The following is a 26,877-nucleotide window of genomic DNA, read 5'->3' on the forward strand; positions in this document are numbered from 1 at the left end:
GAGAAGGATTTGTAAAAAATCCCATCCCCCCCTCCCCGAAACCCACACCAGCCCAACCACATCTCACTCCTCATCATTATGCCCATCATGACACCTGACCATCCATTTCCTGCTGTTTTTCCCAGAAACTTGTCCCTTGAGGCAAAAGTAAAATCTGCTTCTTAAGGCTCTGACCGGTCTGGATTTCATCCCAATTTGCTAGGGGGACCCCCTCGCCCCTCCCCTCAGCCCACTCAAAAGTGCCATGGAATTAAGGGACCTCTGCGGAGGTTCCCTGCAAACACCAGAAATCGGAAGCTCAACATCAGCTCAAATCCCAGCCCAGCCCAAAGTACACGGGGTGCATATTAAGGTGCTGAGGGGTCCTTTTATAAAGATGCACTGAAAAATGGCTGGCGGTAGTGAAGGCGCAAGTTTTGGGCTTACGCCGATCCCTTTTTTAGCGCACCTGTAAAAAAGGGCCTTTTTTTATTGCTGAAAATGGACGTGCGGCAAAATCAAAATTGACGCGTATCCATTTCGGGTCTGAGACGTTACCGCCAGCCATTGACCTAGCGGTAAAGAATCCGGGTGGTAATGACCTAGGTGCGTCAAATGCCACTTGGCGCGAATCTTTTATGCCCGAAAATAAAAAGTATTTTTCAGATGTGTGTAGCTGATGCATGCCCAAAATGAAATTACTGCAAGAGCCACGCGGTAACTCCATTTTGGTGTGAATTGGGGGGGCGGGTAGATACTCACATGGCTTAGTAAAAGGGCCCCTGAATTCAGTAAATGGTGTTCAAAATTCGGCGCCGAAAAAAACAGCACTGAATGGTATCCTGTAACCAGCATTCTGAGATCAGAGATCCGCACCCAAGTTTGGGCGTCAGGATTTATAACAACTGAAATCTGGTGTAAATCCTGGCATGTAAGTTAGGCGCAGGACCACCGAGGGGGACAGGGGGAATAAAATTCCCCGTGCTCGGGCCTCCAAGGGGGGCCCAGCGCCGGGGTCTGCCCCTGCCGCTGCAGTCCCCGGTCTCACCTGCTTGCCTCCACGGCTCCGGGCCCCCTGCATTCAAAGCGGCAGTCACAGATCGCCTCCCTTCGGGCCTTCCCTCCCTGTGTTCCACCCTCGCGGAAACCGGAAGATACATCAGATGAGGGCGGGACACAGAGAGGGAAGGCCAGAAGAGAGGCAATCTGCGACTGCAGCTTTGAATGCAGGGGGCCCGGAGCCGTGGAGGCAAGCAGGTGAGACCGGGGACTGCAGCGGCGGGGAGAGCAACAGGGAGTGGCAGGGGGAGCGATGGGGGCAGCAGCGGTGGGGGGGGGGGGGGGGGGCGGGGCGCCCTTGCCACATGCCCAGCCTAGTCTCTCGGTGGCCCTGGTTAGGCGCAGATTCCCGGCACACAGTAATACTGCAAAAATACATAGTAAAAACTTTTTTAGATACATTAAAAGCAGGAAACCGGCCAAAGAGTCGGTTGGGCCGCTGGACGAAAATGGTGTTAAAGGGGCGATCAAGGAGGACAAAGCCGTAGCGGAGAAATTAAATGAATTCTTTGCTTCGGTCTTCACCGAGGAGGATTTGGGGGGGACACCGGTGCCGGAAAGAATATTTGAAACGGGGGAGTCGGAGAAACTAAACAAATTCTCTGTAACCTTGGAGGATGTAATGGGTCAGTTCAGCAAGCTGAAGAGTAGTAAATCACCAGGACCTGATGGTATTCATCCCAGAGTATTAATAGAACTAAAAAATGAACTTGCGGAGCTACTGTTAGAAATATGCAATCTGTCCCTAAAATCGAGTGTAATACCGGAAGACTGGAGGGTAGCCAATGTTACTCCGATTTTTAAGAAAGGTTCCAGAGGAGATCCGGGAAATTATAGACCGGTGAGTCTGACGTCGGTGCCGGGCAAGATGGTGGAGGCTATTATTAAGAATAAAATTGCAGAGCATATACAAAAACATGGACTGATGAGACAAAGTCAGCACGGATTTAGTGAAGGGAAGTCTTGCCTCACCAATCTAATGCATTTTTTTGAGGGGGTAAGCAAACATGTGGACAATGGGGAGCCGGTTGATATTGTATATCTGGATTTTCAGAAGGCGTTTGACAAAGTGCCGCACGAAAGACTCCTGAAGAAATTGCAGAGTCATGGAATCGGAGGTAGGGTATTATTATGGATTAAGAACTGGTTGAAAGATAGGAAGCAGAGAGTAGGATTGCGTGGCCAGTATTCTCAGTGGAGGAGGGTAGTTAGTGGGGTCCCGCAGGGGTCTGTGCTGGGTCCGTTGCTTTTTAATGTATTTATAAATGACCTAGAGATGGGAATAACTAGTGAGGTAATTAAATTCGCCGATGACACAAAATTATTCAGGGTCGTCAAGTCGCAGGAGGAATGTGAACGATTACAGGAGGACCTTGCGAGACTGGGAGAATGGGCGTGCAAGTGGCAGATGAAGTTCAATGTTGACAAGTGCAAAGTGATGCATGTGGGTAAGAGGAACCCGAATTATAGCTACGTCTTGCAAGGTTCCGCGTTAGGAGTTACGGATCAAGAAAGGGATCTGGGTGTCGTCGTCGATGATACGCTGAAACCTTCTGCTCAGTGTGCTGCTGCGGCTAGGAAAGCGAATAGAATGTTGGGTGTTATTAAGAAGGGTATGGAGTCCAGGTGTGCGGATGTTATAATGCCGTTGTATCGCTCCATGGTGCGACCGCACCTGGAGTATTGTGTTCAGTACTGGTCTCCGTATCTCAAAAAAGATATAGTAGAATTGGAAAAGGTACAGCGAAGGGCGACGAAAATGATAGTGGGGATGGGACGACTTTCCTATGAAGAGAGGCTGAGAAGGCTAGGGCTTTTCAGCTTGGAGAAGAGACGGCTGAGGGGAGATATGATAGAAGTGTATAAAATAATGAGTGGAATGGATCGGGTGGATGTGAAGCGACTGTTCACGCTATCCAAAAATACTAGGACTAGAGGGCATGAGTTGAAGCTACAGTGTGGTAAATTTAAAACGAATCGGAGAAAATTTTTCTTCACCCAACGTGTAATTAGACTCTGGAATTCATTGCCGGAGAACGTGGTACGGGCGGTTAGCTTGACGGAGTTTAAAAAGGGGTTAGATAGATTCCTAAAGGACAAGTCCATAGACCGCTATTAAATGGACTGGAAAAATTCCTCATTTTTAGGTATAACTTGTCTGGAATGTTTTTACGTTTGGGGAGCGTGCCAGGTGCCCTTGACCTGGATTGGCCACTGTCGGTGACAGGATGCTGGGCTAGATGGACCTTTGGTCTTTCCCAGTATGGCACTACTTATGTACTTATGTACTTATGAATGCCCCTGACCTGTCCATGCTTCTCCCATGGCCACACCCACCTTCTGAGTTGCACGAATAAGATTTGCGTGTGGGTCTTTATAGAATAGCACTTTGCAAGATGCACATGCAAGTCCAAATGATCAAATAACGCCAATAATTAACTCCCAATTATTGGCACTATTTGGCTTATTAGCCAATTCAGTTGCCTACGCATATCAGGATAATGCGCAATTTGGCACGTGTACATTTCTACGCCATTTAAAGAATCTGGCCCTGAATGAGGTGTACATGGCAGTCTTCTGCTATGGCTTCCTGAGTCATCGCTTTCTAGAGCATTCCTTTCCCACATCTGCTCAAAGAACCCAAGACCAGGTTGTCTTAAGCTTACAGTACAAAAATCTAACAGGTCGATATTCAAATGATTGAACTGGCCAGAAACGGCTTCCGGTTGGTTAAACCGCCTGTTCAGGGCTAACCGATAATTTTCAGCAGCACTTCACCGATTCGTCAGCACCAAAGTCAACTATTTTAGAGGTGTTCCGGGGGTAGAGTTGGCAGTTGGCCGGTTAAGTGCTAATACCAGAACTTAACCGACCAGGTTAGCTGCCTAAATAGTTATGCGTTAGCTGGCTCTGGCAACCCGGAACGCCAAAGCCAGGACGTGGTCTGCCATTACACTTCCAGCTTTAAGCCCTGCCAGCTGAATACTGGCCCTGCAAAGGTCAGTTCCATAAGTTGTTGCCTAATGTTAGGCATCAAATATGCGCATAGGTTATAAATTACACCAATCGTTGACATTAATGTACATAAGTGGTAGGCGCTGCACCCTGGTTCATAAAATTATCTACGGCGAAGCCCCGGGATACATGACAGACCTCATAGACCTACCAACCAAAAACACAACAGGATCAACACGAACATACCTAAATCTCCACTACCCAAGCTGCAAAGGACTCAACTACAAATCAACCTATGCATCCAGCTTTTCCTACATAAGCACACAACTATGGAACGCATTACCAAAAGCCGTGAAAACAACTTATGATCACCTAAACTTCCGGAAATCACTAAAAACTAACTTGTTAAAAAGGCATACCCTACTGACCAAACTTAAATGCCTATACCCTACAACACAACGAAACCAAAGCTCGTAATGGACATATAATAACTCTTCCTCTCTACGATTCCCTAATGTGTCTGTACACACGAACCTTATTCTACCACAACATTACTGTATTTGCTCATACCGGAATTGGCAAACGCCTTTACGGTACTATGTAAGGCACATTGAGCCTGCAAAAAGGTGGGAAAATGTGGGATACAAATGTAACAAATAAATAAATAAATAGACACCAAAATAAAGGCAGGACATATAACGGCAATTCTGTTACACAATATTGGGCATGCCCAACCTGGCATAAGCAACTTATGCTAGGTCAATAGTCTATAAGTTGAACGTGTTGCTAGTGGAACGCCCATGACACACCCATGCTACCTACTTGCAGTTATACGCTAAGCAACACGTGTGCTATGTTTATAGAATAGCGCCTAGCAATTGCATATGTATTGGCCAATCAAGAGTTAACTACTACTACTTATCATTTTTGTAGCGCTACTAGACGTACGCAGTGCTGTACACTTGAACATGAAGAGACAGTCCCTGCTCGACAGAGTTTACAATCTAACAAGAGTTGCCAATCCCATACATAAGTACTAGTATTCTGTCAACATTGGTGCGCAATTGGCGTCTTATAGAATTTTCCTTTTAGCATAGGAGTGTGGTAGCCGTGTTAGTCCACTCTTAAGGTTACCAACAGAAAGGACTTAACAAGGATCTGGGGTTCCTAGCCCATTATAAACCATAAAGCTGTATCTCTCTGTTGATCACCCTCCCCTCACCTGTCCACACCCACCCTGTTAGAATATCAATGATATGCTTTGATGTCCCCATGCATACCTCCGACCCACCCCCATCCTCCCACCCTGTCAGACTGTCATAGTAATGCTTGAATATTTTAACACCCAACAGAAAGGACTTAACAAGGATCTGGGGTTCCTTGCCCATTATAAACCATAAAGCTGTATCTCTCTGTTGATCACCCTCCCCTCACCTATCCACACCCATCCTGTTAGAATATCAATGATATACTTTGATGTCCCCATGCATACCTCCGACCCACCCCCATCCTCCCACCCTGTCAGACTGTCATAGTAATGCTTGAATGTTTTCACTTATATACACTGTCAGCTAGCACATTTGCTTATTTCCGATCTGACGAAGAAGGGCAACCTTCGAAAGCTAATCAAGAAATGTATTAAGTTATGTCCAATAAAAAAGGTATCATCTTATTTTCTTTTCCATGTTTTATTTTGTTTGATTTCTATAGATTCTACATGGAATGTTGCTATTCCACTAGCAACATTCCATGTAGAAGTCGGCCCTTGTAGATCACCAACGTGGCCGCGCAGGCTTCTGCTTCTGTGAGTCTGACGTCCTGCACGTACGTGCAGGACGTCAGACTCACAGAAAGAGAAGCCTGCGCAGCCTTCTACATGGAATGTTGCTAGTGGAATAGCAACATTCCATGTAGAATCTCCAATAGTAGCAACATTCCATGTAGAATCTCCAATGGTATCTATTTTACTGTCATAGTAATGCTTGAATGTTTTCACTTATATACACTGTCAGCTAGCACATTTGCTTATTTCCGATCTGACGAAGAAGGGCAACCTTCGAAAGCTAATCAAGAAATGTATTAAGTTATGTCCAATAAAAAAGGTATCATCTTATTTTCTTTTCCATGTTTTATTTTGTTTGATTTCTATAGATTCTACATGGAATGTTGCTATTCCACTAACAACATTCCATGTAGAAGTCGGCCCTTGCGGATCACCAATGTGGCCGCGCAGGCTTCTGCTTCTGTGAGTCTGACGTCCTGCACGTACGTGCAGGACGTCAGACTCACAGAAACAGAAGCCTGCGCAGCCTTCTACATGGAATGTTGCTAGTGGAATAGCAACATTCCATGTAGAATCTCCAATAGTAGCAACATTCCATGTAGAATCTCCAATGTTATCTATTTTACTCTCATAGTAATGCTTGAATGTTTTCACTTATATACACTGTCAGCTAGCACATTTGCTTATTTCCGATCTGAGGAAGAAGGGCAACCTTCGTAAGCTAATCAAGAAATGTATTAAGTTATGGCCAATAAAAAAGGTATCATCTTATTTTATTTTCCATGTTTTATTTTGTTTGATTTCTATAGATTCTACATGGAATGTTGCTATTCCACTAGCAACATTCCATGTAGAAGTCGGCCCTTGCGGATCACCAATGTGGCCGCGCAGGCTTCTGCTTCTGTGAGTCTGACGTCCTGCACGTACGTGCAGGACGTCAGCCTCACAGAAACAGAAGCCTGTGCAGCCTTCTACATGGAATGTTGCTAGTGGAATAGCAACATTCCATGTAGAATCTCCAATAGTAGCAACATTCCATCTAGAAGTCGGCCCTTGCAGATCACCAATGTGGCCGCGCAGGCTTCTGCTTCTGTGAGTCTGACGTCCTGCACATACGTGCAGGACGTCAGACTCACAGAAACAGAAGCCTGCGCAGCCTTCTACATGGAATGTTGCTAGTGGAATAGCAACATTCCATGTAGAATCTCCAATAGTAGCAACATTCCATGTAGAATCTCCAATGGTATCTATTTTACTGTCATAGTAATGCTTGAATGTTTTCACTTATATACACTGTCAGCTAGCACATTTGCTTATTTCCGATCTGAGGAAGAAGGGCAACCTTCGAAAGCTAATCAAGAAATGTATTAAGTTATGTCCAATAAAAAAGGGATCATCTTATTTTCTTTTCCATGTTTTATTTTGTTTGATTTCTATTGATATCCTTTTAGCATGTAACTCCAAGGACAGGGGGTAATCTATGTGAGTGGAGCAAGAGCGAGCCATGGGACTTGTCACCAAGTTATGTGAGCAACTTATAGAATGCTATTAGTTGTGCATGTTGCATGGCGCTCTTACGTTCACCAACTTACACCAGCTATTGACTTGCCGTAAGTGGATATGCCTATGTTTCAGTGCACCAACGCATCTTTATGCTACTGTTCTACAATGGCTTAGGCACATCCTGAAGCCGGTAGGGAACTGGTGCTAAACGAGCCCCATTCTGGCACCTCAATGAAGCGTCAAGTTATAGAACCACCCCATAAGTGATCTTAAGAGTGAGATCTTTTTTGGCGCAGGAGAGGGAGTGGAGGAGTGGCCTAGTGATTAGAGCACCAGTCTTGCAATCTAGAGGTGGCCAGTTCAAATCCCACCACTGCTCCTTGTGATCTTGGGCAAGTCACTTAACTCTCCATTGCCTCAGGTACAAACTTAGATTGTGAGCCCTCCTGGGACAGAGAAATATCCAGTGTACCTGAATGTAACTCACCTTGAGCTACTACCCAAAAAGGTGTCAGCAAAATCTAATAAATAAATATAAATGTATTAATGTCTCACTGAAGTACACTGAGTTATCAGAATTTTACAAAGGCAAAAGGAAGAAAAATGTCAAATTTTGGCACTACATAAGACGACACCTCCTTCCCATTGAATGGGGCTAGGAAATAGAAGTTGGTAAGGCTTGTTTATCTCCTGAACATTTGGCTTCAGAGTCTGTGATGGAATTATTGCTACAGTGCCTGGGAGCAGATAACCTCCTGAAACCCCTTTCACCTTTATCTTTGTGATTCAGGGTGTCTCTTCCAGTACCTTCCAATGGCTGTGAATGAACTCTGGAAGTTTCCTCTAGGGTGTCTCTTCCAGTACCTTCCTGTCCTATTCTCCTAAGATTCTGGGTGTCCTCTGGAGGTCTTTTGTAGCCTCATCTCTCAATGGCTGTGAATGAACTCTGGAAGTTTCCTCTAGGGTGTCTCTTCCAGTCCCTTCCTGTCCTATTCTCCTAAGATTGTGGGTGTCCTCTGGAGGTCTTTTGTAGCCTCATCTCTCAATGGCTGTGAATGAACTCTGGAAGTTTCCTCTAGGGTGTCTCTTCCAGTCCCTTCCTGTCCTATTCTCCTAAGATTGTGGGTGTCCTCTGGAGGTCTTTTGAAGCCTTATCTCTCAATGACTGTGAATGAACTCTGGAGGTCTCCTTTAGATATCAGTAATTGTGGATGAACACTATGGGGCATATTTATTGATGTAGGCTATCATTAAGACGTTATTTTACCACTAACTTCTGCTATGTTAGGACAGGTCGCATTCTATGCAATGAGACTTAATTAGTAATAACTGGGGATAACTACAATAATAAGGCTTAACAGTAGCCCATGTTGATAATGTCCCCCATAATTCTACAAGCGGGTACCTCCATTTGGGTGCCCTGAGGCCTCACAGTGGGAGCCTATTGTATAATGGAACCTGGTCACCAAATTTTATTCTAGAATACTAGCTTAACCCAATATCGGCATATCTACCATTGAAGCATCTGCCGTTAAGCCAGCTATAGAGCCGGTGTAAGTGTGGGCACCTGAAATGTGGCAAGGACACACATTACTTACAATATTCTGTAAGTTGTGGGGAGGGGAGCCTCGTCCATGTTCTGCTCATGTGTACACCCCCTTGTAAATAAACAATATGTAAGTTAAGTAGGTGTTTGCCGAATAGGATCTAGACGCTCGGCTGGCACTTTCTCAGGACATTTCCGTGTGCAAGAGACAAGTACATTTGGGTACCGGGAAGATAGGATTGTCCTGTAAAGGTCTCTTCCAGCCCCGTCTCTCAATGACTATGGATGAAACGTTCATGTCCCCTCCAGCCCTTATCTTTCTTAGGGTCAGAGGTAGCCTCTTCCAGTCCTATTCTTCTATGACTCTGGGTGTTCTCTAGAAACATAGACATCAACATCTGTGTCAGACTCAATATAAATTACCCTTCCCTGGACACAAATGAAGGAGCTTGCTCAATACTTGTGATGTTCTGCACTCAAGAACTGGCTCCTGTGTCTAGAACAGAACTTCCCAAACTGCCAGTCAGGACCTCAAATAGGGTCACAAAACCCTGGACAGGCTCTCCGTAAGAGCATCATTATTTTGCACCTCTGCAAGGTCACACAATATTATTTGGCCTTAACCATGGGGGGGGGGGGGGGGGGGGGGGGGGTCACAGCCACAAGAAGATTGACAAGAACTGATGATTTTCTAGCTCTACCCCCCCCCCCCCCACCCAAGGGACACTGGATAACCACTTGAGATCTCCTCCAGCCCCATCTTCCCATATTTTAATGTCTTTTGCTCTATATTCTGGCCAAGGAGTTAGAAGAGGATTTGTATACTCACAGTTGTGAAGTTCTCGGCACCACAGTCTCGGCTGCAGTACCGGCAGTCCAACATCATGTCGTCCATTGAGTGCCCAGCACGCCAGTAGAAGTCTGTCATATTAAAGCTCTTGCTGGGAAAGAAGTTGGTGAAGTCAGCTGGCTGCCCAATAGACTGCAGGTAACTAGGATAGTCTTCCTGTTTCACTCCCAGAAGGTCACCCATCCAGTAGAGCTCATCCTTTGTGATGGCGGACTTGCGAAATCTATTATAGTTGCAGAGGGTGATGGCTGGGAAGACCATGAAGTTACTCTCCATCTCATCCACGGCGGTTACGTGGTGGTACTCTGTATAGTAGATGACTCGATCCACCACCTGGTACAAGAAGTAGCTAAAAGACAAAAGAAAGACACAGGCCCACATGGACCTCCGGAACGTAATCCCTCCACGGAGGAAGATGTGTCCAATTCCATGGAGGCTTGAAGCACTGGCGAAAGCAATGAGATCAGAAGCTGACTCTTCGTCATCCTGTGGTGCCTTCATTCTGCTTTTCTCTTGGGTACTGGTTGCCCCCTCTCCCCTACTTTTGTCCTTCACCTGTCCTCCTGAGGAACTGCAGCAGGGCAGAAGGACTGTCTGTGTATGACTGGGCTGCTCCATGGACTCATAGGAAAGAGAGTTGCATTTCAGCCAGAATGCTGCTAGTGAGGAGGGAGGAGGAGGAAAGGAAGGAAAGAGATGCCAAGGGCAGACAGGACAGCATTGGCTATCAGCTTAAGTTACCGAACCCAGCAAATATATGAAGGGAGAGGAGCCAGGCGGAGCTTTCCATGACTGCTGCTGTGGGTTGCTGGCTCAGGCTGGCAGAGACGGGAACTGCTAAGAGAAAGAAGGAGGTTGAGGGAAGAGGCTGCAATTAACTGAGTGTCCTGGGATCTGTGGGTTCAGAAGCAGAGGAGAAGTTGAAAAGAGATATTTACAGTAATTGCTGATAATGGCTGAAACCTGGCTGAGTACTTGAATGTCTTTGCAAGGAGAGAAGGGCAGAGGAAAAACAACGGAGGCAAGGAATTCAAAATAAAGTCTGAGGAAAGAGAGAAAAACAAAGATACAAGAGAAGATGGAAAGGAGACAGAGAGGGAGAAAGATGGGAAGAAGAGAGAGAGGCAAGACACAAGGGGACAGAGAAAAGTGAGAGATAGGGCAGAGGGGAGAAAGACAAGCAGAGGTGGGGCTGCTGTTGAGGGCAAGAAAAGTTGAAAGAGATTGAAGTTCAGAGAGGCCATGATGGAGGGAGATGTAAAATCTCCTCTAGTTATAAGAAAATAAAGTTTAACACACATCTCTGCCCCCAGGAACATAGTAACATAGTAACATAGTAACATAGTAGATGACGGCAGAAAAAGACCTGCATGGTCCATCCAGTCTGCCCAAGACAAACTCATATGTGTATACATTACCTTGAATTTGTACCTGTCCTTTTCAGGGCACAGACCATATAAGTCTGCCCCGCAGTATTACCCGCCTCCCAACCACCAGTCCCGCCTCCCATCACTGGCTCTGGTACAGACCGTATAAGTCTGCCCTCCCCTATCCTCGCCTCCCAACCACCCCCCTCTTCCCCCCAACTGCTCCACCACCCAATTTCAGCTAAGCTTCTGAGGATCCATTCCTTCTGCACAGGATTCCTCTATGCATATCCCACGCATGTTTGAACTCCGTTACCGTGTTCATCTCCACCACCCCCCGCGGGAGGAACGATGCATGGTCCATCCAGTCTGCCCAAGACAAACTCATATGTGTATACATTACCTTGAATTTGTACCTGTCCTTTTCAGGGCACAGACCATATAAGTCTGCCCCGCAGTATTACCCGCCTCCCAACCACCAGTCCCGCCTCCCATCACTGGCTCTGGTACAGACCGTATAAGTCTGCCCTCCCCTATCCTCGCCTCCCAACCACCCCCCTCTTCCCCCCAACTGCTCCACCACCCAATTTCAGCTAAGCTTCTGAGGATCCATTCCTTCTGCACAGGATTCCTCTATGCATATCCCACGCATGTTTGAACTCCGTTACCGTGTTCATCTCCACCACCCCCCGCGGGAGGAACGATGCAGTGGAAAGCAGAAAGAACAGGGCACAGCCTGCTAAAGACACAAGCAACTCAAGAAGCATGTTCCCAGATTTCCTCATGACCATTGAAGGGTATGACCCTAGCCTAAGGATTCTCCTACGCTATGATAAGAAGAGCCGGGAGCACTGTGCCCTCTAAGCTGAATGGTAGTCCTTCGACTGCATTGCAGCCAGTGGAAGGTGGTGTTTCGATACTGTGTTTTCAATCACTAGGGGCTGGAGCTCGCCTGTCCCTCACTATTGAAAATGTGATACTGAAACAGTGCCACCCTTTGGCGGGACTGTAGATGGAGGACTCCCGCTCAGCTTAGAGGGAACATTGGCCAAGAATCAGAAGTCACCCAACTGACCACATCAAGATGATGACTATACCCTCCACATGCCTGGAATAATGTCCCTGAGCCCGTATGCCAGGCCCCCTCCCTGCCCATCTTCAAATCCTTGCTCAAAGCCCACCTCTTCATTGTCGCCTTCGGCAACTAACCACCGTTCCTCTAGTCAGGAAATCTAGACTGCCCCAACTTGACATTTCGCCCGTTAGATTGTAAGCTCCTTTGAGCAGGGACTGTACAGCGCTGTGTAACCCTAGTAGCGCTCTAGAAATGTTAAGTAGTAGTAGTAGTTGAAAAGGGGAGTAGTTAACTCCAAATGCAGAATCTGGCATACCAACATGCCCCCCCCCCCATATGCTCTCTCTCCTATCCTCTCCACAAAATCATTCAGTGCTCTCTCCTCCCACCATCTCCTCCCTTTCTCCATGGTCTCCTTGCGTCCCTCCAGATTCCACTATCATGCTCATTCCATTTGTACTTCTACCCCCTCACATCCCAAGCTCTGTCCCCACTCTGCTTACGTAGTGGCTAAAAAAGACCAGATGACTTAGCTGGTCTGCCCAGTTTCCTCTGTCCACCCTGCTAAAGGTAGAAGTTTGACCACTTGTAGGATATCACTTCTTACCCAATTCAGCTTCTATTTTGCTCACTGTGTTCTGATTTTCAATTTATTATCAACAACATATTAGTCGTCAATCTTTTTGAAAGCTCTGTCTGGTTCACCACTGCCAAAAATGACCACAATCTGGCTGACACTCAGCGCCTTAGCGATCAAAGTGTCAGCCACGATGGCCAAAATGCCGAATAATGGCCGCCACTGAACATACAGATTCAGTGGTGATTGGTGCAGCCTCAAAAGCTCCCCCACTTCCATCTCCTTCCATTTCCGTCCTGTAGAAGGCTGCTAGCTCTGCTGCTGTGGCCATCAGCGTCCTGATTTATTTCCATTTGTCAATCGGCCAATTCCCACTTGCGATATCAGTGCATTTTGCAACGTAAAGTGTACTTTAAAAAAAACCAAAACATTCCCAGAAGCTCATATTGAAGCACTTACAGACACACAATTAAACATCTCCTTCCATAACTACAAAGCTAAATGCATTTCATTTGTTCAGTACTGTTCAGGGATTTAACTACAGAGTCATAGAAATTAGAAGCACTTAAAAACCAAAACATCTACTATAATAAATCGCACCCTCAACGTTCTGAGGACACTGACGTCACTGCAGGCACTCAGCAGGGCCGTACCAAGGGTCTGTGGCACCCCCCGCAGACGAACGGTTGGCGCCCCCCTCCCCTCCCCTCCGTGAAAATGATCGCTGCCCTCCCGCTCCCATGTCCCAACTGCCCGCCTTCTTCTCCCCCCCAAGATCCTTTCTAAATTTACCTCCGTCCAGCAGCGAAGGCGCGCCACAGCGTCAGTGAAGGAGGTGGCGCTCCCGACGTCTCTACTAGTCTTCCCCCTTCGCTCAATGTCCCGCCTTCTTCTGACGTCATTTCCTTGACGTCAGAAGAAGGCGGAACTCTGAGCGAAGGGGGAAGACTAGTAGAGACGTCGGGAGCGCCGCCTCCTTCACTGACGCTGTGGCGCGCCTTCGCTGCTGGACGAAGGTAAATTTAAAAGGGATCGGGGGGGAGAAAAGGGTGGGCAGTTGGGACACGGGAGGGCGAGGTAAGCATGGTGCGGCGGGGCGCCGCCCAGAGGACGGTGCCCTCCTGCCGTGCTTACCTCACTTACCGTGTTGGCACGGCCCTGGCACTCAGACACCAGTTCGTAAGTTCATGGTGGTGAAGCCAGATCACTCACCATGTCTCCATGCCCCGCCCTCGCATCACAAGTGATGACATCGAGGGCGGAACATGTACACAACCACGCAAATGAACGAACGGGGAGGAGTAGGGAAACACGCGTAGCGTGTTTCCCTACTCCTCCCCTTCCAACAAATCGCAGCCGCCGAGGACGTGCCCATCACCCCGCCCCTTTCGCGCCATCGCCCCGCCCCTTTAACGCTAGCACCCCGCCCCCGGTCGCCCCCTCTTCCCCCCCATCACCTTCCCTTTCCCCTGTCACCTCCCCTCCCCTTACGCTACTATCCCTGGTGGTCTAGAGGTACCTGTTCGCTCGGGGCAGGAAAGAAAGAGCCCCCGCTTTCCTGCCCGGAGCGCTGCTGCTAGCTGCCCTGATGCATCCTCTGTGAGTCAGGCTCTTGGCGTTTCAAAATGGCCGCCGAGAGTTGAAGCAGCCTCGCGAGACTTCAACTCTCGGCGGCCATTTTGAAACGCCGAGAGCTGGACTCGCACAGGATGCAGCAGGGCAGCTAGCAGCAGAGCTACAGCCAGGAAAGAGGGGGCTCTTTCTTTCCTGCCCCGAGCGAACAGGTACCTCTACACCACCAGGGATACTAGCGTAAGGGGAGGGGAAGGGAGTCCCATGCCTGCTAGGGCCCATTTCATCACAGGCAGAAACGGGCCTTTTTTTACTAGTATTCTATATTCCACAGATGGAAAGTTCAAATCAACAAGAAATTGTTGATTTGCCTGCTAGACAAATTTTCCAACCATATGATGAAAAACCCACCAGATTGGTTCATTGAATGTATCGCCAAACATATCACATACATGTTAGCAGAAAGACAATTCCTCAAAGATAAAGGCGAAATCATTCTCACCCCAGTCCCCAAGAACACAACCAACAAGATCAGCGATCTCACAAATTACAGACCAGTGGCCTCAATACCACTACTGACCAAAACGATGGAGGGATTGGTAACACAACAACTAATGGAATACCTAACAAAATTCTCAATCCTACATACATCCCAATCAGGTTTCAGACCACAACACAGCACTGAAACAGTCCTAACCACTCTGATAATGAAGTTCAGAAGATTAATAAGCCAAGGCCAAAATATACTATTAATGCAATTCAACATGTCAAGTGCGTTCGATCTATTAGATCACACAACACTGATGACCCTGCTTGAGTACATGGGAGTCAGCGGTACATTGACCACACGGTTCAATGGCTTCCTAAAGACCAGATCCTACATTGTAAAGATGTCCAACCAGCTATCAACCTCCTGGATCATCAAGTGTGGGGTACCAGAGCTCTCCAATATCACCAACAATGTTCAATGTATTGATGGCTCCACTCAGGAAAAAAATTGGAGATCATGGGTTTCAACCTATTCATCTACGCAGATGATATCACCATCTACACATCTTTCAACAACAATATCACAGAAATAATGGACAAAGTTAAAACAGGTCTGGACCTCATGGAAAACTGGGCAGAAACTTTCAAACTTAAATTAAATAGAGACAACACCAAATTCCTGGTACTGTCAAGCCCGCATAATCCCACAGCCCGCCAAAACTTCACAATCAACCACCAAACATACCAAATTGAAACACAGTTAAAAATACTGGGAATCATTCCTGACAAACACCTAACACTAGATAGTCAAATATTAGCAGTAACAACAAAATGCTTCAGAACACTAGCAGGGGCATTTTTGAAAGAGAAGGGCGCCCATCTTCCGATACAAATCGGGAGATGGGCGGCCTTCTCTCAGGGTCGCCCAAATCGGCATAATCGAAAGCTGATTTTGGGCATCCTCAACTGCTTTCCGTTGCAGGGACGACCAAAGTTCCCGGGGGCGTGTCAGCAGTGTACCGAAGGCAGGACGGGGGCGTGCTTAACAGATGGGCATCCTTGGCTGATAATGGAAAAAAGAAGGGCGTCCCTGACAAGCATTTGGCCGACTTTACTTGGGCCCTTTTTTTTATGACCAAGCCTCGAAAAGCTGCCTGAACTGACCAGATGACCTCCAGAGGGAATCGGGGATGACCTCCCCTTACTCCCCCAGGGGTCACCAACCCCCTCCCACCCACAAAAATAAAAAATTTAAAACCTTTTTTGCCAGCCTCTATGCCAGCCTCAAATGTCATACCCAGCTGCCTGACAGCAGTATGCAGGTCCCTGGAGCAGTTTTTATTTTTTTAAACTCTTTATTTATGAATTTTTCATTTACATCAAACGATTTAAAGATTGGCAATATCAGAAAAAATAAAATAAAGGAATATACATTTATATCATTACTTATAGAAAATACTGGTTCAAATTTTGACCTCAATAAATTGAATCAAGATACTAGGAAATATTATACAAGAAATTATATTTAATCATTTTTATTGCATAAAGAAATATGACATTACAATAATGCAATTATCACAAACTTATTTTTATCAACATCCCTCCCAACCAACGCCCTCCCCCTTCCTTCCCTTTCCCTCCCTATCCCTCCATCTTATCTCTATACCCCCTCCCCCCCTTATCCCTCCCACTCTACTTACTCAACCACTAGGGTACCATTAATAATTAACAAGCCTACTCCTGGCAGTCGGGGACATTGTATTGAGGAACGGGCTCCAGATGCTCTGGAATTGTAGTCCAGCCCTGGATTTGAAGTCTGTTATTCCCAATCTTTCAAACCGCAACAGTGTTATCATGCGTGTCCGCCACTGGGAGTAAGTGGGATCTTGTCGGGACACCCATTCCGCTAATATCACTTGTTTAGCAACTATGATAGACTTGTGGACAAAAGCTGTAAACCCCGCCGGGACAGGATGTATAAGTTTCGGACGCCCCAGTAGCAGGGCAGAGTCATATTTCCAGTCTGTCTTCCAGATTTTTGAAATACAATGAATCAAGTTTGTCCAAAAGCGAACCAAGCTCCCACAAGCCCAGAGCATGTGTCCCAGCGTGGCCCCAGCTCCTCCACACTTAGGGCACTCCCCCCAGGGGGAAAGTCCCATGTGGAAGGCTCTTCTCGGGGAAATGTACAAACGGAACGCCACTTTATATTGTGTTTCCCAATGCGAGGTTAAGGTAGACTGCTTGCATATCGCTAGGATGTGTGTTTTAAATTGTGATACCGTCAGATCTATTGGTATGTCCTGTTGCCACATGTCCAACAGTTTAGCATAATCTAGTTCTTCAGCAGTGTCTCTGATATGTCTGTGGTGAAATTTAAGTGGGACCCTTTGTTGTGCCGCCAGAAAGAAGGCCGAAGCCAGCTCCTCCTGGACATCCTCTGCCAACAAGAAATTATTAGTAATAAACAAAGTTATTTAAACGGAAGGGTCATAACAGATATCTGTAGCCAACTAAACAGAATTCCTAACTAGGGAGGCAAGTCTCCAGGTGAATTAACACTCTCCTTGGAATCAATAAATTCTAACAGCTTCGAGGGAGTAAAGAATATGTAATTAACCGATTCAAAAGTAATATAACATTTGCAAGGAAATTTTAGCAAAAAAGTAGCACCCAGTTTAAGGACTCTAGTTTTATAAATCAGAAATTCTTTTCTCCTCTTTTGCGTACTCCTTGCCAAATCTGGAAAAAATTTGTATCTTTTGACCCAAGAAGACATCATTTAAATGGCGAAAATATAGTCTCAGAATATTATTTCTGTCCATTTCCAGGGCAAAAGTCACAATAAGTGTTGTTCTCTCTGTGATAACTTCCAGAGAGTTCTCTAGAAATTCTGTCAAATTTAAATCTGGAGTAGTTGATGGTTGCTCCTTTGGAAGTTTAGAAACACCCATAATATACTGGGTTCTCGTTATAGGGGGATAACCCTCCATTGGGATTCCCAGTATTTGGGTAAAATATCTTTTCAGCATATCTATAGCTGCGACTAAGGGTGATTTTGGAAAATTTATTAGCCTTAAGTTATTCCTTCGAGCATTATTTTCCAAATTTTCTAATTTCTTTTCCTGTATTCCTTTTTCTTTAATTAAAGAAAACGTTAGATTTTGAAGTTTTCCAACCTCAACTTCCATCTTCAGAACTTTTGCTTTTTGTTCCTGAAAATTATTAGACAGATTTTCACTAGTCTGTTTTAATTCCTTAATTTCACCCTTAATAGAGGTATTCATCTGGAGTAAGGTGTTATTGACCCCTTGAATTGCATCCCATAATGAGTTCATAGTCACCACTGCTGGTCTCTGTAATCCTCCATTACTCCCAGTAGTGGAACCTCGGGGAACAGGGGCATCGACCTGCAATTGCTCCTGCATTGCTGTTTCCTTCCCCGGGGTTGAAGTGCTCGAAGGTCCTCCTCCCAACGGCGTTGCAAATGGCACTTCCAACTGCCGTGGTCCCTCGGGCAGCCTTTCACTTCCGGGTTGTGGAGGAGCGGTGTGAGAAGGAGGGCTCAGCGTCGCTCCTTCAATGCTGCGGTCCGCACCCAGAGAGGTCGAACCCGTCAAAGCAGTCATCTGTTCGCCATGGTGGAGCAGTTTTTAGTGGATGCAGTGCGCTTCAGGCAGACACAGGCCCATCCCCCCCCTACCTGTTGCACTTGTGGTGTTAAATGTGAGCCCTCCAAAACCCACCCAAAACCCACTGTACCCACATGTAGGTGCCCCCCCTTCACCCATAAGGGCTATGTAGTGTTGTACAGTTGTGGGGAGTGGGTTTGGGGTTTTTTTTTTTTTTGGGGGGGGGCTCAGCACATAAGGGAAGGGAGCTATGGACTTGGGAGCAATTTAGGAAGTCCACTGCAGTGCCCCCTAGGGTGCCCGGTTGGTGTCCTGGCATATCAGGGGGACCAGTGCAGTACGAATGCTGGCTCCTTCCACGACCAAATGCCTTGGATTTGGTCATTTTTGAGATGGGCGTCCTCGGTTTCCATTATCGATGAAAACCGAGGTTGCCCATCTCTACGGTCGACCATCTATCTGTAAGGTCGACCTAAATGTTGAGATTTGGGCATCCCCGACCGTATTATCGAAACGAAAGATGGACGCCCATCTTGTTTCGATAATACGGGTTTCCCCGCCCCTTCGCGGCGCCATCCTTAGAGATGGGCGCCCTTAGAGATGGTCGTCCCCGTTCGATTATGCCCCTCTATGCAAACTATTTTCCTAGACAATCATTCCAGATAACAGTACAAACGACAATACTTTCACAACTGGATAACTTCAAAGCAGTATGCGTTGGTTGCAAGGAAAGTGCACTGAAATCTCTGCAAACCATCCAAAACGTGGCAGCGAGGCTAATTTTCAAGAAGTCAAAATATGAAAGAACGACCCCACTACTTGACATACTACACTGGCTCACTATAGTAAACTTGGGTTCAGAATAATTTATCTTTTTTATATATATATGTATGCACTTTAAAAAAATGCTAAAGTGTTTTAAATTGTTTTAAATGTGCTCAGACCATACCGTTTACACCCATTATATCCCCAAGAGGAATATGTGGTGGTGTCACAATGGAACCATCATTGCACATGTGATGTTCCACCTCCTAATATTCGTGTATGTACATACAGCTGCGCCCAAGTAGATCTTACTCACCGATGTATGCGTATATCTATAATACATATGTATAAGTCATGAACTACTCACATTAAATATTGTTAGACTTGAGCTCAAACCTCCGCCCATAAATTATGGTACATTCCATATTACCTTCTGATACATGGATAATAAAACATACAATTCAACGTTTGTTTAAACCTAGAGGAGGAATATGTTAATTCATGACACCCTGATCTCACTCCCCCCACATATCTTACACAAACCAACCCACAATGCGATATACACACATATTCACATAATTATTTCACTTCCCTTGGGGTACATTGTGCTCGTGCTTGTGCTTCATTAAAATCACATATCATTCATCCATTCCAATCTTGCCATCAAAATAACTGCTCCCTTTAATACCACTAGTCCCTTAATTAAACTGTTTTGTTTGAGATGGCACTGATTTTTTTCATATACTGGATATATTCGAGATGACCTCAGCAAACAATCATTTAACTAAAAAAACAATTCTTTACAGATTCTTAGAGTCTCCTCTGGTGAGGTTACTGAATGGCCCACGGTCCGAGGGTCTTCATAAATTTCGTAGTCATTGCCGCCAGGCAGGGTTTTGTCTCCAAAGAAATAAATCTTCTTGCATGCATCATTTTCAAGGATTCCCAAACAGTACCTCTTATCCCAGCCTTCTGGAAATACATCTAAGCTTATCTGGCCTCCTATGGAAAATGTGAGTCCTTTTCCCGCAAAGTCTCTCCGCAAGTGTTCTACAAATGTCTCTCTAATACGTTCCTTTTTATCCAGTTCATAGAACTCGATCCGTTCCTCTTGGCTACAGCTTCTTCCAATAGGAGAAACATTTAACATCCCATTACGGAATTCAATAAACGTACCTCTTTTCTTTGGTAGCTTCATTTTGGCAATGTATCTCAGACAGTAGTTGATTAAATCTTGGATTATGTCCTCCCCAACATGGGCTTGAATGCTCTGCTTAGATAAGAACTTTCCATCTTTGTACGCGACAAGACCATTTCCTGCAAACATGTAATCATACTTTTCAACCACATCCTCTCCCAGCTGTTCTTTAATCTTATCAAAGACACACTGGCCTGCCAATCAAAGAAAGACTGATCTTTAAAGCTAGCACCATCATCTACAAAATACTATTTGTTTTTTCTCCAGAATGCATATTAGACTTGGTAGAATTAGCCCCAAGAAACGCAAGCCCAGAAACCAGACGCTACCTACATCGTCACCTACCCAATTGCAGAAACATAACTTACAAATCTATCTACATGGCCGGATTTAACTACCTGGGCGCCAAAAGGTGGAACTCAATACCAAAGATCACAAGAAGCATCACGAACTATCTTCTGTTTAGAAAAGAACTGAAAATATACCTCTTTTAAAAATTCTACAACAAATAGCTTAGTTATCGATGTCCATCCCGACTGCTAATTCTAACCTACCCTTATAAGTCGCAACCAAAATGTAAACTGAAATTGTAAGCCGTCATCGTAAGTCTCAACAGAACTGTAATATGTAAACCAATACTGCAACTGTAAACCGGAATGTAATTTGTAACCACTTTGAACCGAAAACTGTTTTTGGATAACAGTGGGATACAAGAATGCATAAGAATGAGAACAGTGAAGGTAAATTTGTCGCAGTTTCTCAAATAGATTGACCATTATGGGCTTAATTCTAGACATAGCGCTCAAAAGTTGTACGCCATTTATAGAGTAGCGCTTAGTGACGGATCCGTGCCCAGTTTTTCGAATGAGGATTTACACCAACAGAAACCTGGTGTAAATCGTCAAGCTGTAATTAGATGCGCATCTGGCTTAGTCTATAACACTGGGCACACATTCTAGGAAGGCCACGACTGCCCGTGCCCCTCCCATGCAGGGCCAGTGTAAGGATTTCTGATGCCCCCTGCAAAGTTTGCCCCCACCCATGGGCGTAGACTGAGGGGGGTGAGGGGGGCAGTGCCCCCCCAAATGACGACGACTTACCCGACGTCGCTTCGGTGAACTGGCGGGCGGGGCGCCACTGAGTAAAAGCAGCAAGCAGGCATGCTCGTCTCCATCCGCTTCCCTGCCCTCTCAGCGTCCCGCCCGAAAGGAAATGACATCAGAGGAAGGCGGGACGCAGAGAGGGCAGGGAAGCGGATGGAGACGAGCATGCCTGCTTGCTGCTTTTACAACCTCCGCTCGCTTGCCGACCCGCCCGTTCGCCACTGGGAAATGCTGGCTCCTCGCTCCTGCCTAGTCCACTGGAAGGTAGGAAGCTATTTGGTAAATCTCTGCTTCCACTCCCCCGCGCAGCCGTCGCCGTTCACTCAAACCTGTGAGCTGCTGCATCCACGTTGTCGTTCTTTATGGGAGACAGATGCTGCGAAGGGGGAGGGGGGGAGACGCTGGATAGAATGGGGAAGGGGATGGATAGAAACATATTAGCATATTCATTTGCATATATACAGTATATATGCAAATGAATATGCTAATATGCTCCATCCTTTGCCCCCCCAAATGAAACAGTCAAACTACGCCCATGCCCCCACCCGTGCTCCATCCCCCCTCCTCCCATGGGGCCCCCTCCCACTTCTTTCCCTCCCATGGGTCCAGCACTCCCCCCCCCTTTCTGCTCCCCATGGGTCTGACATACAGGCTCCTACATCTGGCAGCGATTCACAGTAAGAGAGGCTGTCTCCATAGCCTTCCTCCTGCCACGTCCCGCCCTCTCTACTGCAACTTCCTGCAACCCTCTGCCACCTGTCGGTCAACCAATTTCCTATACAGTTCACCACTTTTGGTCCTAAGTTCAGCCCTTTCAGCTTATTCACGAGTCTTCTGTGGGGGACCATATCAAAGGCTTTGCTGAAGTCCAAGTAGATTACATCTAGCGCAAGTCTTTCATCCAGTTCTTTGGTCACCCAGTCAAAGAAGTCAATAAGATTCATTTGACAGGATTTTGCTTTGGTAAAGCCATGTTGCCCTGGATCCTGTAACCCGTTGGCTTCTAGAAAGTTAACTTTACTTTCTTTCATCAGCGACTCCATTATTTTTCCTACCACCGACGTGAGACTTACCGGTCTGTAGTTTCCTACTTCTTCCCTGTCTCCACTGTTGTGAAGAGGGACCTCATTTGCTCGTCTCCAATCCCGCAGAACCTCTCCCATCAGACATGTGTAGAGAGCCTGCTGAGAGAGGACTGAAAAGAGTCTTGGGGAGAATATCGACTGACCCTGAGACAGGCCGTCCTAAATCTGCTACAATGCTGGAGTACCTGTGCCTTGCCACGGGAGAGTTTGAGTCAAGTGGTCCTGGCATGATGACCACAGAGTGCACAGTTAGCAGCTCTGAAGTTCAGTGTCTCATGAAGAGCCTGGATCTCAACCTGCTATCTATTATCATGTACAGAACTGATGTGCAACCAACAGAGAAATCAGCTGGGCATTGGTTAGGAAAACCCAGTGCCAAAGGAGCTATTGCAGGTGCCATGGATTGATGAAGGCCGAGCAGCAGGATGCAGGCTTCCCAGAGTGAGAAATGCAGACTTATTCTTGAAGCGATTGGTTTGGGACATTTGGGGAGTAGAGTTCCTTGCCGGTCATGAGTGTTGTGGAAGTCTGGGAAGAGATCTGAATAAAAGAGGCTGTCCATCAACAATTGGGACCAGATCCAGTTTGGCCGAGTGGACTTGGGTATCCCCGAGTCCTCCATACAAAGTAATGTATTTTGAGTACATCAAGATGGCGGCGGCTGCATAGGGAAGCAATTAAACCATCGGTCTGTTGACATGAAATATCGAGAATGGACTTGGTTGCCTGATGGTCCCCTGCCATTGGAGGAGGTAAAGGGGAATGCCACATAGGAGAAATAAAACCTCTAGCTCGGCAAAGTGACAACTGTAAAAGAGGAGAGCTATGGGTGGGCAGAGTAGAGACCCAACCTGGGAGTGTGGGATCAGAGCCAGGGACTGCCCATCCCAAGGCCAGGGTGAGCCAACACAAAGGTCTTCTTGACGGAGGTCAGGCCATATGGGGTCTGGACTTGTGAAGTGAGTGGAGCACAGCCTTTGGGATATTATTCTGTGGGACAAGCATGAACTGGAGTCTGCAAAAAGTGTATATAGTCCTGCTGAAAAGCTTTGGTACATAAATACAAGGAAGGAGAATACAGGAGTTTCCCTGGGGAATACCAGAAGGATTGTGTTTTAAAAGACTTGCTTTCAGTGTTGGACATTTGATAATGGTTGATGTTCCTGATTTCTCAGAGTTGAAGAATAAACAGTTTCAGTTTGCATGAACTGCTGACTTCAGAATACAGGAACCTAGAAACATGACGGCAGATAAGGGCCAAGTGGCCCATCCAGTCTGCCCATCCTCAGTAACCACTAGCTCCTCCTTTTCCTAAGAGATCCCACATACCTGTCCCTTGTGGAAATAGGAAGTTACATCAGAGGAGGGCGGGACACAATGAGGGAAGGCCCGCCCGAGGCGATCTGCCGCTTTCGCAGAGAAGGCATTGCGCTGCTGCTTTAGAGATTTTTTTTTTAACGCAGGAGGTCAGATGACAGACAGAAGGTAGCTGAGGCTAGGCAGGTGGAGACGGGACTGCAGCGCCAGCGGCCTGGGAGCAGGAGAGGGCGAGAGACTCCGGCGCCGGGCCCTCCTTGGTGGCCCGGGCCCAGGGAATTTTGCCCCCCCTCGGCAGCCCTAATTTGGACTTGTATTTTTGGGGTCCCTGGGGGAGAAGAGGGTAACCCACTAACGCTTCTTTCCCCAGGTGGAGGAACTGAGCGTCAAGAGAGTAAGGGACCGCAGAGACTGCCTTCGGGAGGCTCCAACTGGGTTGAACTCTGAATCCAGGACCACCAAGGTTACACCTGTATTCTTCTCCCCAGGCCTCAGAACCTCTCTCTTCCAACTGCCTGGACCAAGCTGAGGGAGAGGGGAAAGAGGGAAACAAACTACATGAAAGAGCAGGAACAGGAAGTAGAGAGGTGAGAGAGGAGGGAGGGATTAGGGGAAAAGTGTCAGGAATGAAAAATGGGAAGGGACAGGAGGTGGGGGCTCTGGGAAGAGAGATTGGAGGGGCTTATGAAAAAGGGTGGAGAGGAGTACTGAGTAAGGGAGAGGCACAGGGTGAAGGTGTTGGAAGGGGTGGAAAGAAGGGCTCTAGGACAGGGTGAAGACGGAAAACAGGAAGAAGTTACCTGAGATGACAAGACAGAGGCAAGGCAAGAGGAAGACACCAGAGTGGCAAGGGCCGGGGTCATCAGATCCAGGATTGTCCTAGAGTTGACAAGAATTCATGGTCAACCTTTAGGACACTGCTGGGAGCCACTACTGCGGCAAAATCTGATTAAAGAGAATGCCGATTGCTGAATTGGATTTCTGTTATTACCAGCTTTTCAGCACTTTATCTAACCCTGGAGAATATAATAGGGGTAGCAATTGTATTGTTTGACATTAAGAGTGAAAAAAAGTAAGAGAGCAAGTCCCTCAGTTACAGGAAACCCGACTGTTATCTGCTAAATGCAATAACTTTTATTCAATATTCTTACTAATCTGATGAACAGATTGAACATATCAATCAATTGTTGACAGCGAAACCAGCTTTCTCTTCAAGCGCAGAATGAAAGTGCACTGAGCTGTGTGAAGCAGCCCTCCGACCCCCTCCACCCTGATCGCCAGAAGCAGTGAATCACCGGGGACTTTTCGGGGCGTTTTCTTCATGCAAGGCGTTGGGTCTCTTCTAGAGAATCAGAGGCCTGCACAGAACTCCTATAAAATCAATCTCTCAAAAAAAATGCAGCCCCCCGCAGTGTCTGTCACACACAAGTTTCTTAAATACAGTCCCCACCAATGCAACACAGCCTGCACGCCCCATACAATCCAATCCAAACATGGCCTACTATGACCACATACACTTCCCCCTTCAACATCTCATGCACTCTTTTTGCAACACACACAACTCCCTCTGCCTAATGCCTCTTACTCAGCCTCTACCAATACTTCCTCCCCTCTTTGCAATATACCCCACATACTCCGTTTGCATGGTATCCCACCCAGGGCTGGCCCAATCGGTAGTCATGACTAGGCAGTCACCTACGGCAGCATTTTCTGGGGGGGGCAGCTGCATTCAAAGCCAAACAATAAATTCTGACAGCTGCACAAACTGGAAGAGCCATCAGTGTGTTTTTGTAAGAGTTGTCGAGTTTAATGATCACCTTCGTGGGGGAGCCTGAAAGTTCGCTGAGGAGGCGATGTAAGGCTAAAGGCGGGCACCTGCCACTCTTGCATTGGCTTTGACCCTACACACAGCTTTCCGCAATTAATACCCTCCCCCCAACACACACACACATCCTTGCAATGACCCTCACACACTTCCCTTGCAACATATCCCACACACAACCCCCTCCAATGAGCATCCCCCCCCCCACACTCATATACTTGCAACACTTCCCACACACTCCCCTTGAAATGCAACAGACATACAACCTCCTTCAACTAACCCCCACTCCTTCCCCACACACTATCCAGGCAAGTTAGGCTAAAGAAACAGGTGTCAGAACCCTTCTCCACCACCGCCTACTCCAGGCTCTGCTCATTCTGCCTCGCCTCACCCTATGCTTGGAACAACCTTCCTGAGCCCTTACGCCAAGCCCCCTCCCTGCTCGTCTTCAAGTCTTTGCTTAAAGCCCACCTCTTCAATGCTGCGTTCGGCACCTAACCCTTACCGTTCAGTGAATCCAGACTGCCCCAATTTGACTGCCCCTATCGGACCGACCGTTCACTTGTCTATTAGATTGTAAGCTCTTTGAGCAGGGACTGTCTCTCTTTGTTAAATTGTACAGCGCTGCGTAACCCTAGTAGCGCTCTAGAAATGTTAAGTAGTAGTAGTAGTAGTTTGAACTGGTTCTTAATAACGGTGGTACCTGGATAAGAACATAAGAATAGCCATACTGGGTTAGACCAATGGTCCATCTAGCCCAGTATCCTGCTTCCAACACTGGCCAATCCAGGTCACAAGTACCTGGTAGAAACCCAAATAGTAGCAACATTCCACACTACCCATCCTTGGGCAAGCAGTGGCTTCCCCCATGTCTATCTCAATAATAGACTATGGATTTTTCCTCCAGGAACTTGTCCAACCCATTTTTATGCCCAGATACCACTGTTACCACGTCCTCCAGCAATGAATTCAAGAGCTTAACTATTTGTCGATGAAAAATATTTCCTCCTATTTGTTATAAAGTATTTCCATGCAACCTCACTGAGTGTCCCCTAGTCTTTGTACTTTTTGAAAGAGTAAAAAAATCGATTCACATCTACTCGTTCTACACCACTCAGGATTTTATAAACGTCAATTATATCCCCTTCAGTTGTCTCTTTTCCAAGATGAAGAGCCCTAACCTCTTTAGCCTTTCTGAAT

At 46.6% G+C, this 26,877-nt stretch overlaps 2 protein-coding genes across 2 annotated transcripts in view; both read right to left on the reverse strand.

The window, feature by feature from the left end:
- Positions 1 to 26,877, reverse strand: part of LOC115479013 (acid-sensing ion channel 1C-like) — a 188,406-nt gene that overhangs the window by 88,342 nt on the left and 73,187 nt on the right. The window lies entirely within an intron of this gene.
- Positions 19,840 to 22,496, reverse strand: LOC115459992 (phosphomannomutase 2-like). The gene is made up of 2 exons (XM_030189856.1): positions 22,475 to 22,496; positions 19,840 to 20,544 (listed from the first exon to the last, which is right to left on the reverse strand). Exons 1-2 carry the CDS (start codon positions 22,494 to 22,496, stop codon positions 19,937 to 19,939), a joined length of 630 nt encoding a protein of 209 aa, XP_030045716.1. The 3' UTR covers positions 19,840 to 19,936.

This window comes from Microcaecilia unicolor, chromosome 1 (genome assembly GCF_901765095.1).
Source record: "Microcaecilia unicolor chromosome 1, aMicUni1.1, whole genome shotgun sequence".
NCBI classification, from domain to species: domain Eukaryota; kingdom Metazoa; phylum Chordata; class Amphibia; order Gymnophiona; family Siphonopidae; genus Microcaecilia; species Microcaecilia unicolor.

Coding starts and splice junctions, on each gene's coding strand:
- LOC115459992 (XM_030189856.1), bottom strand. CDS start 22,496: ATGGAGTCGCTGATGAAAGAAA. Junction 20,545..22,474: donor GGAGTCGCTGATGAAAGAAA/GTAAAGTTAACT, acceptor TTTGATTGGCAG/GCCAGTGTGTCTTTGATAAG.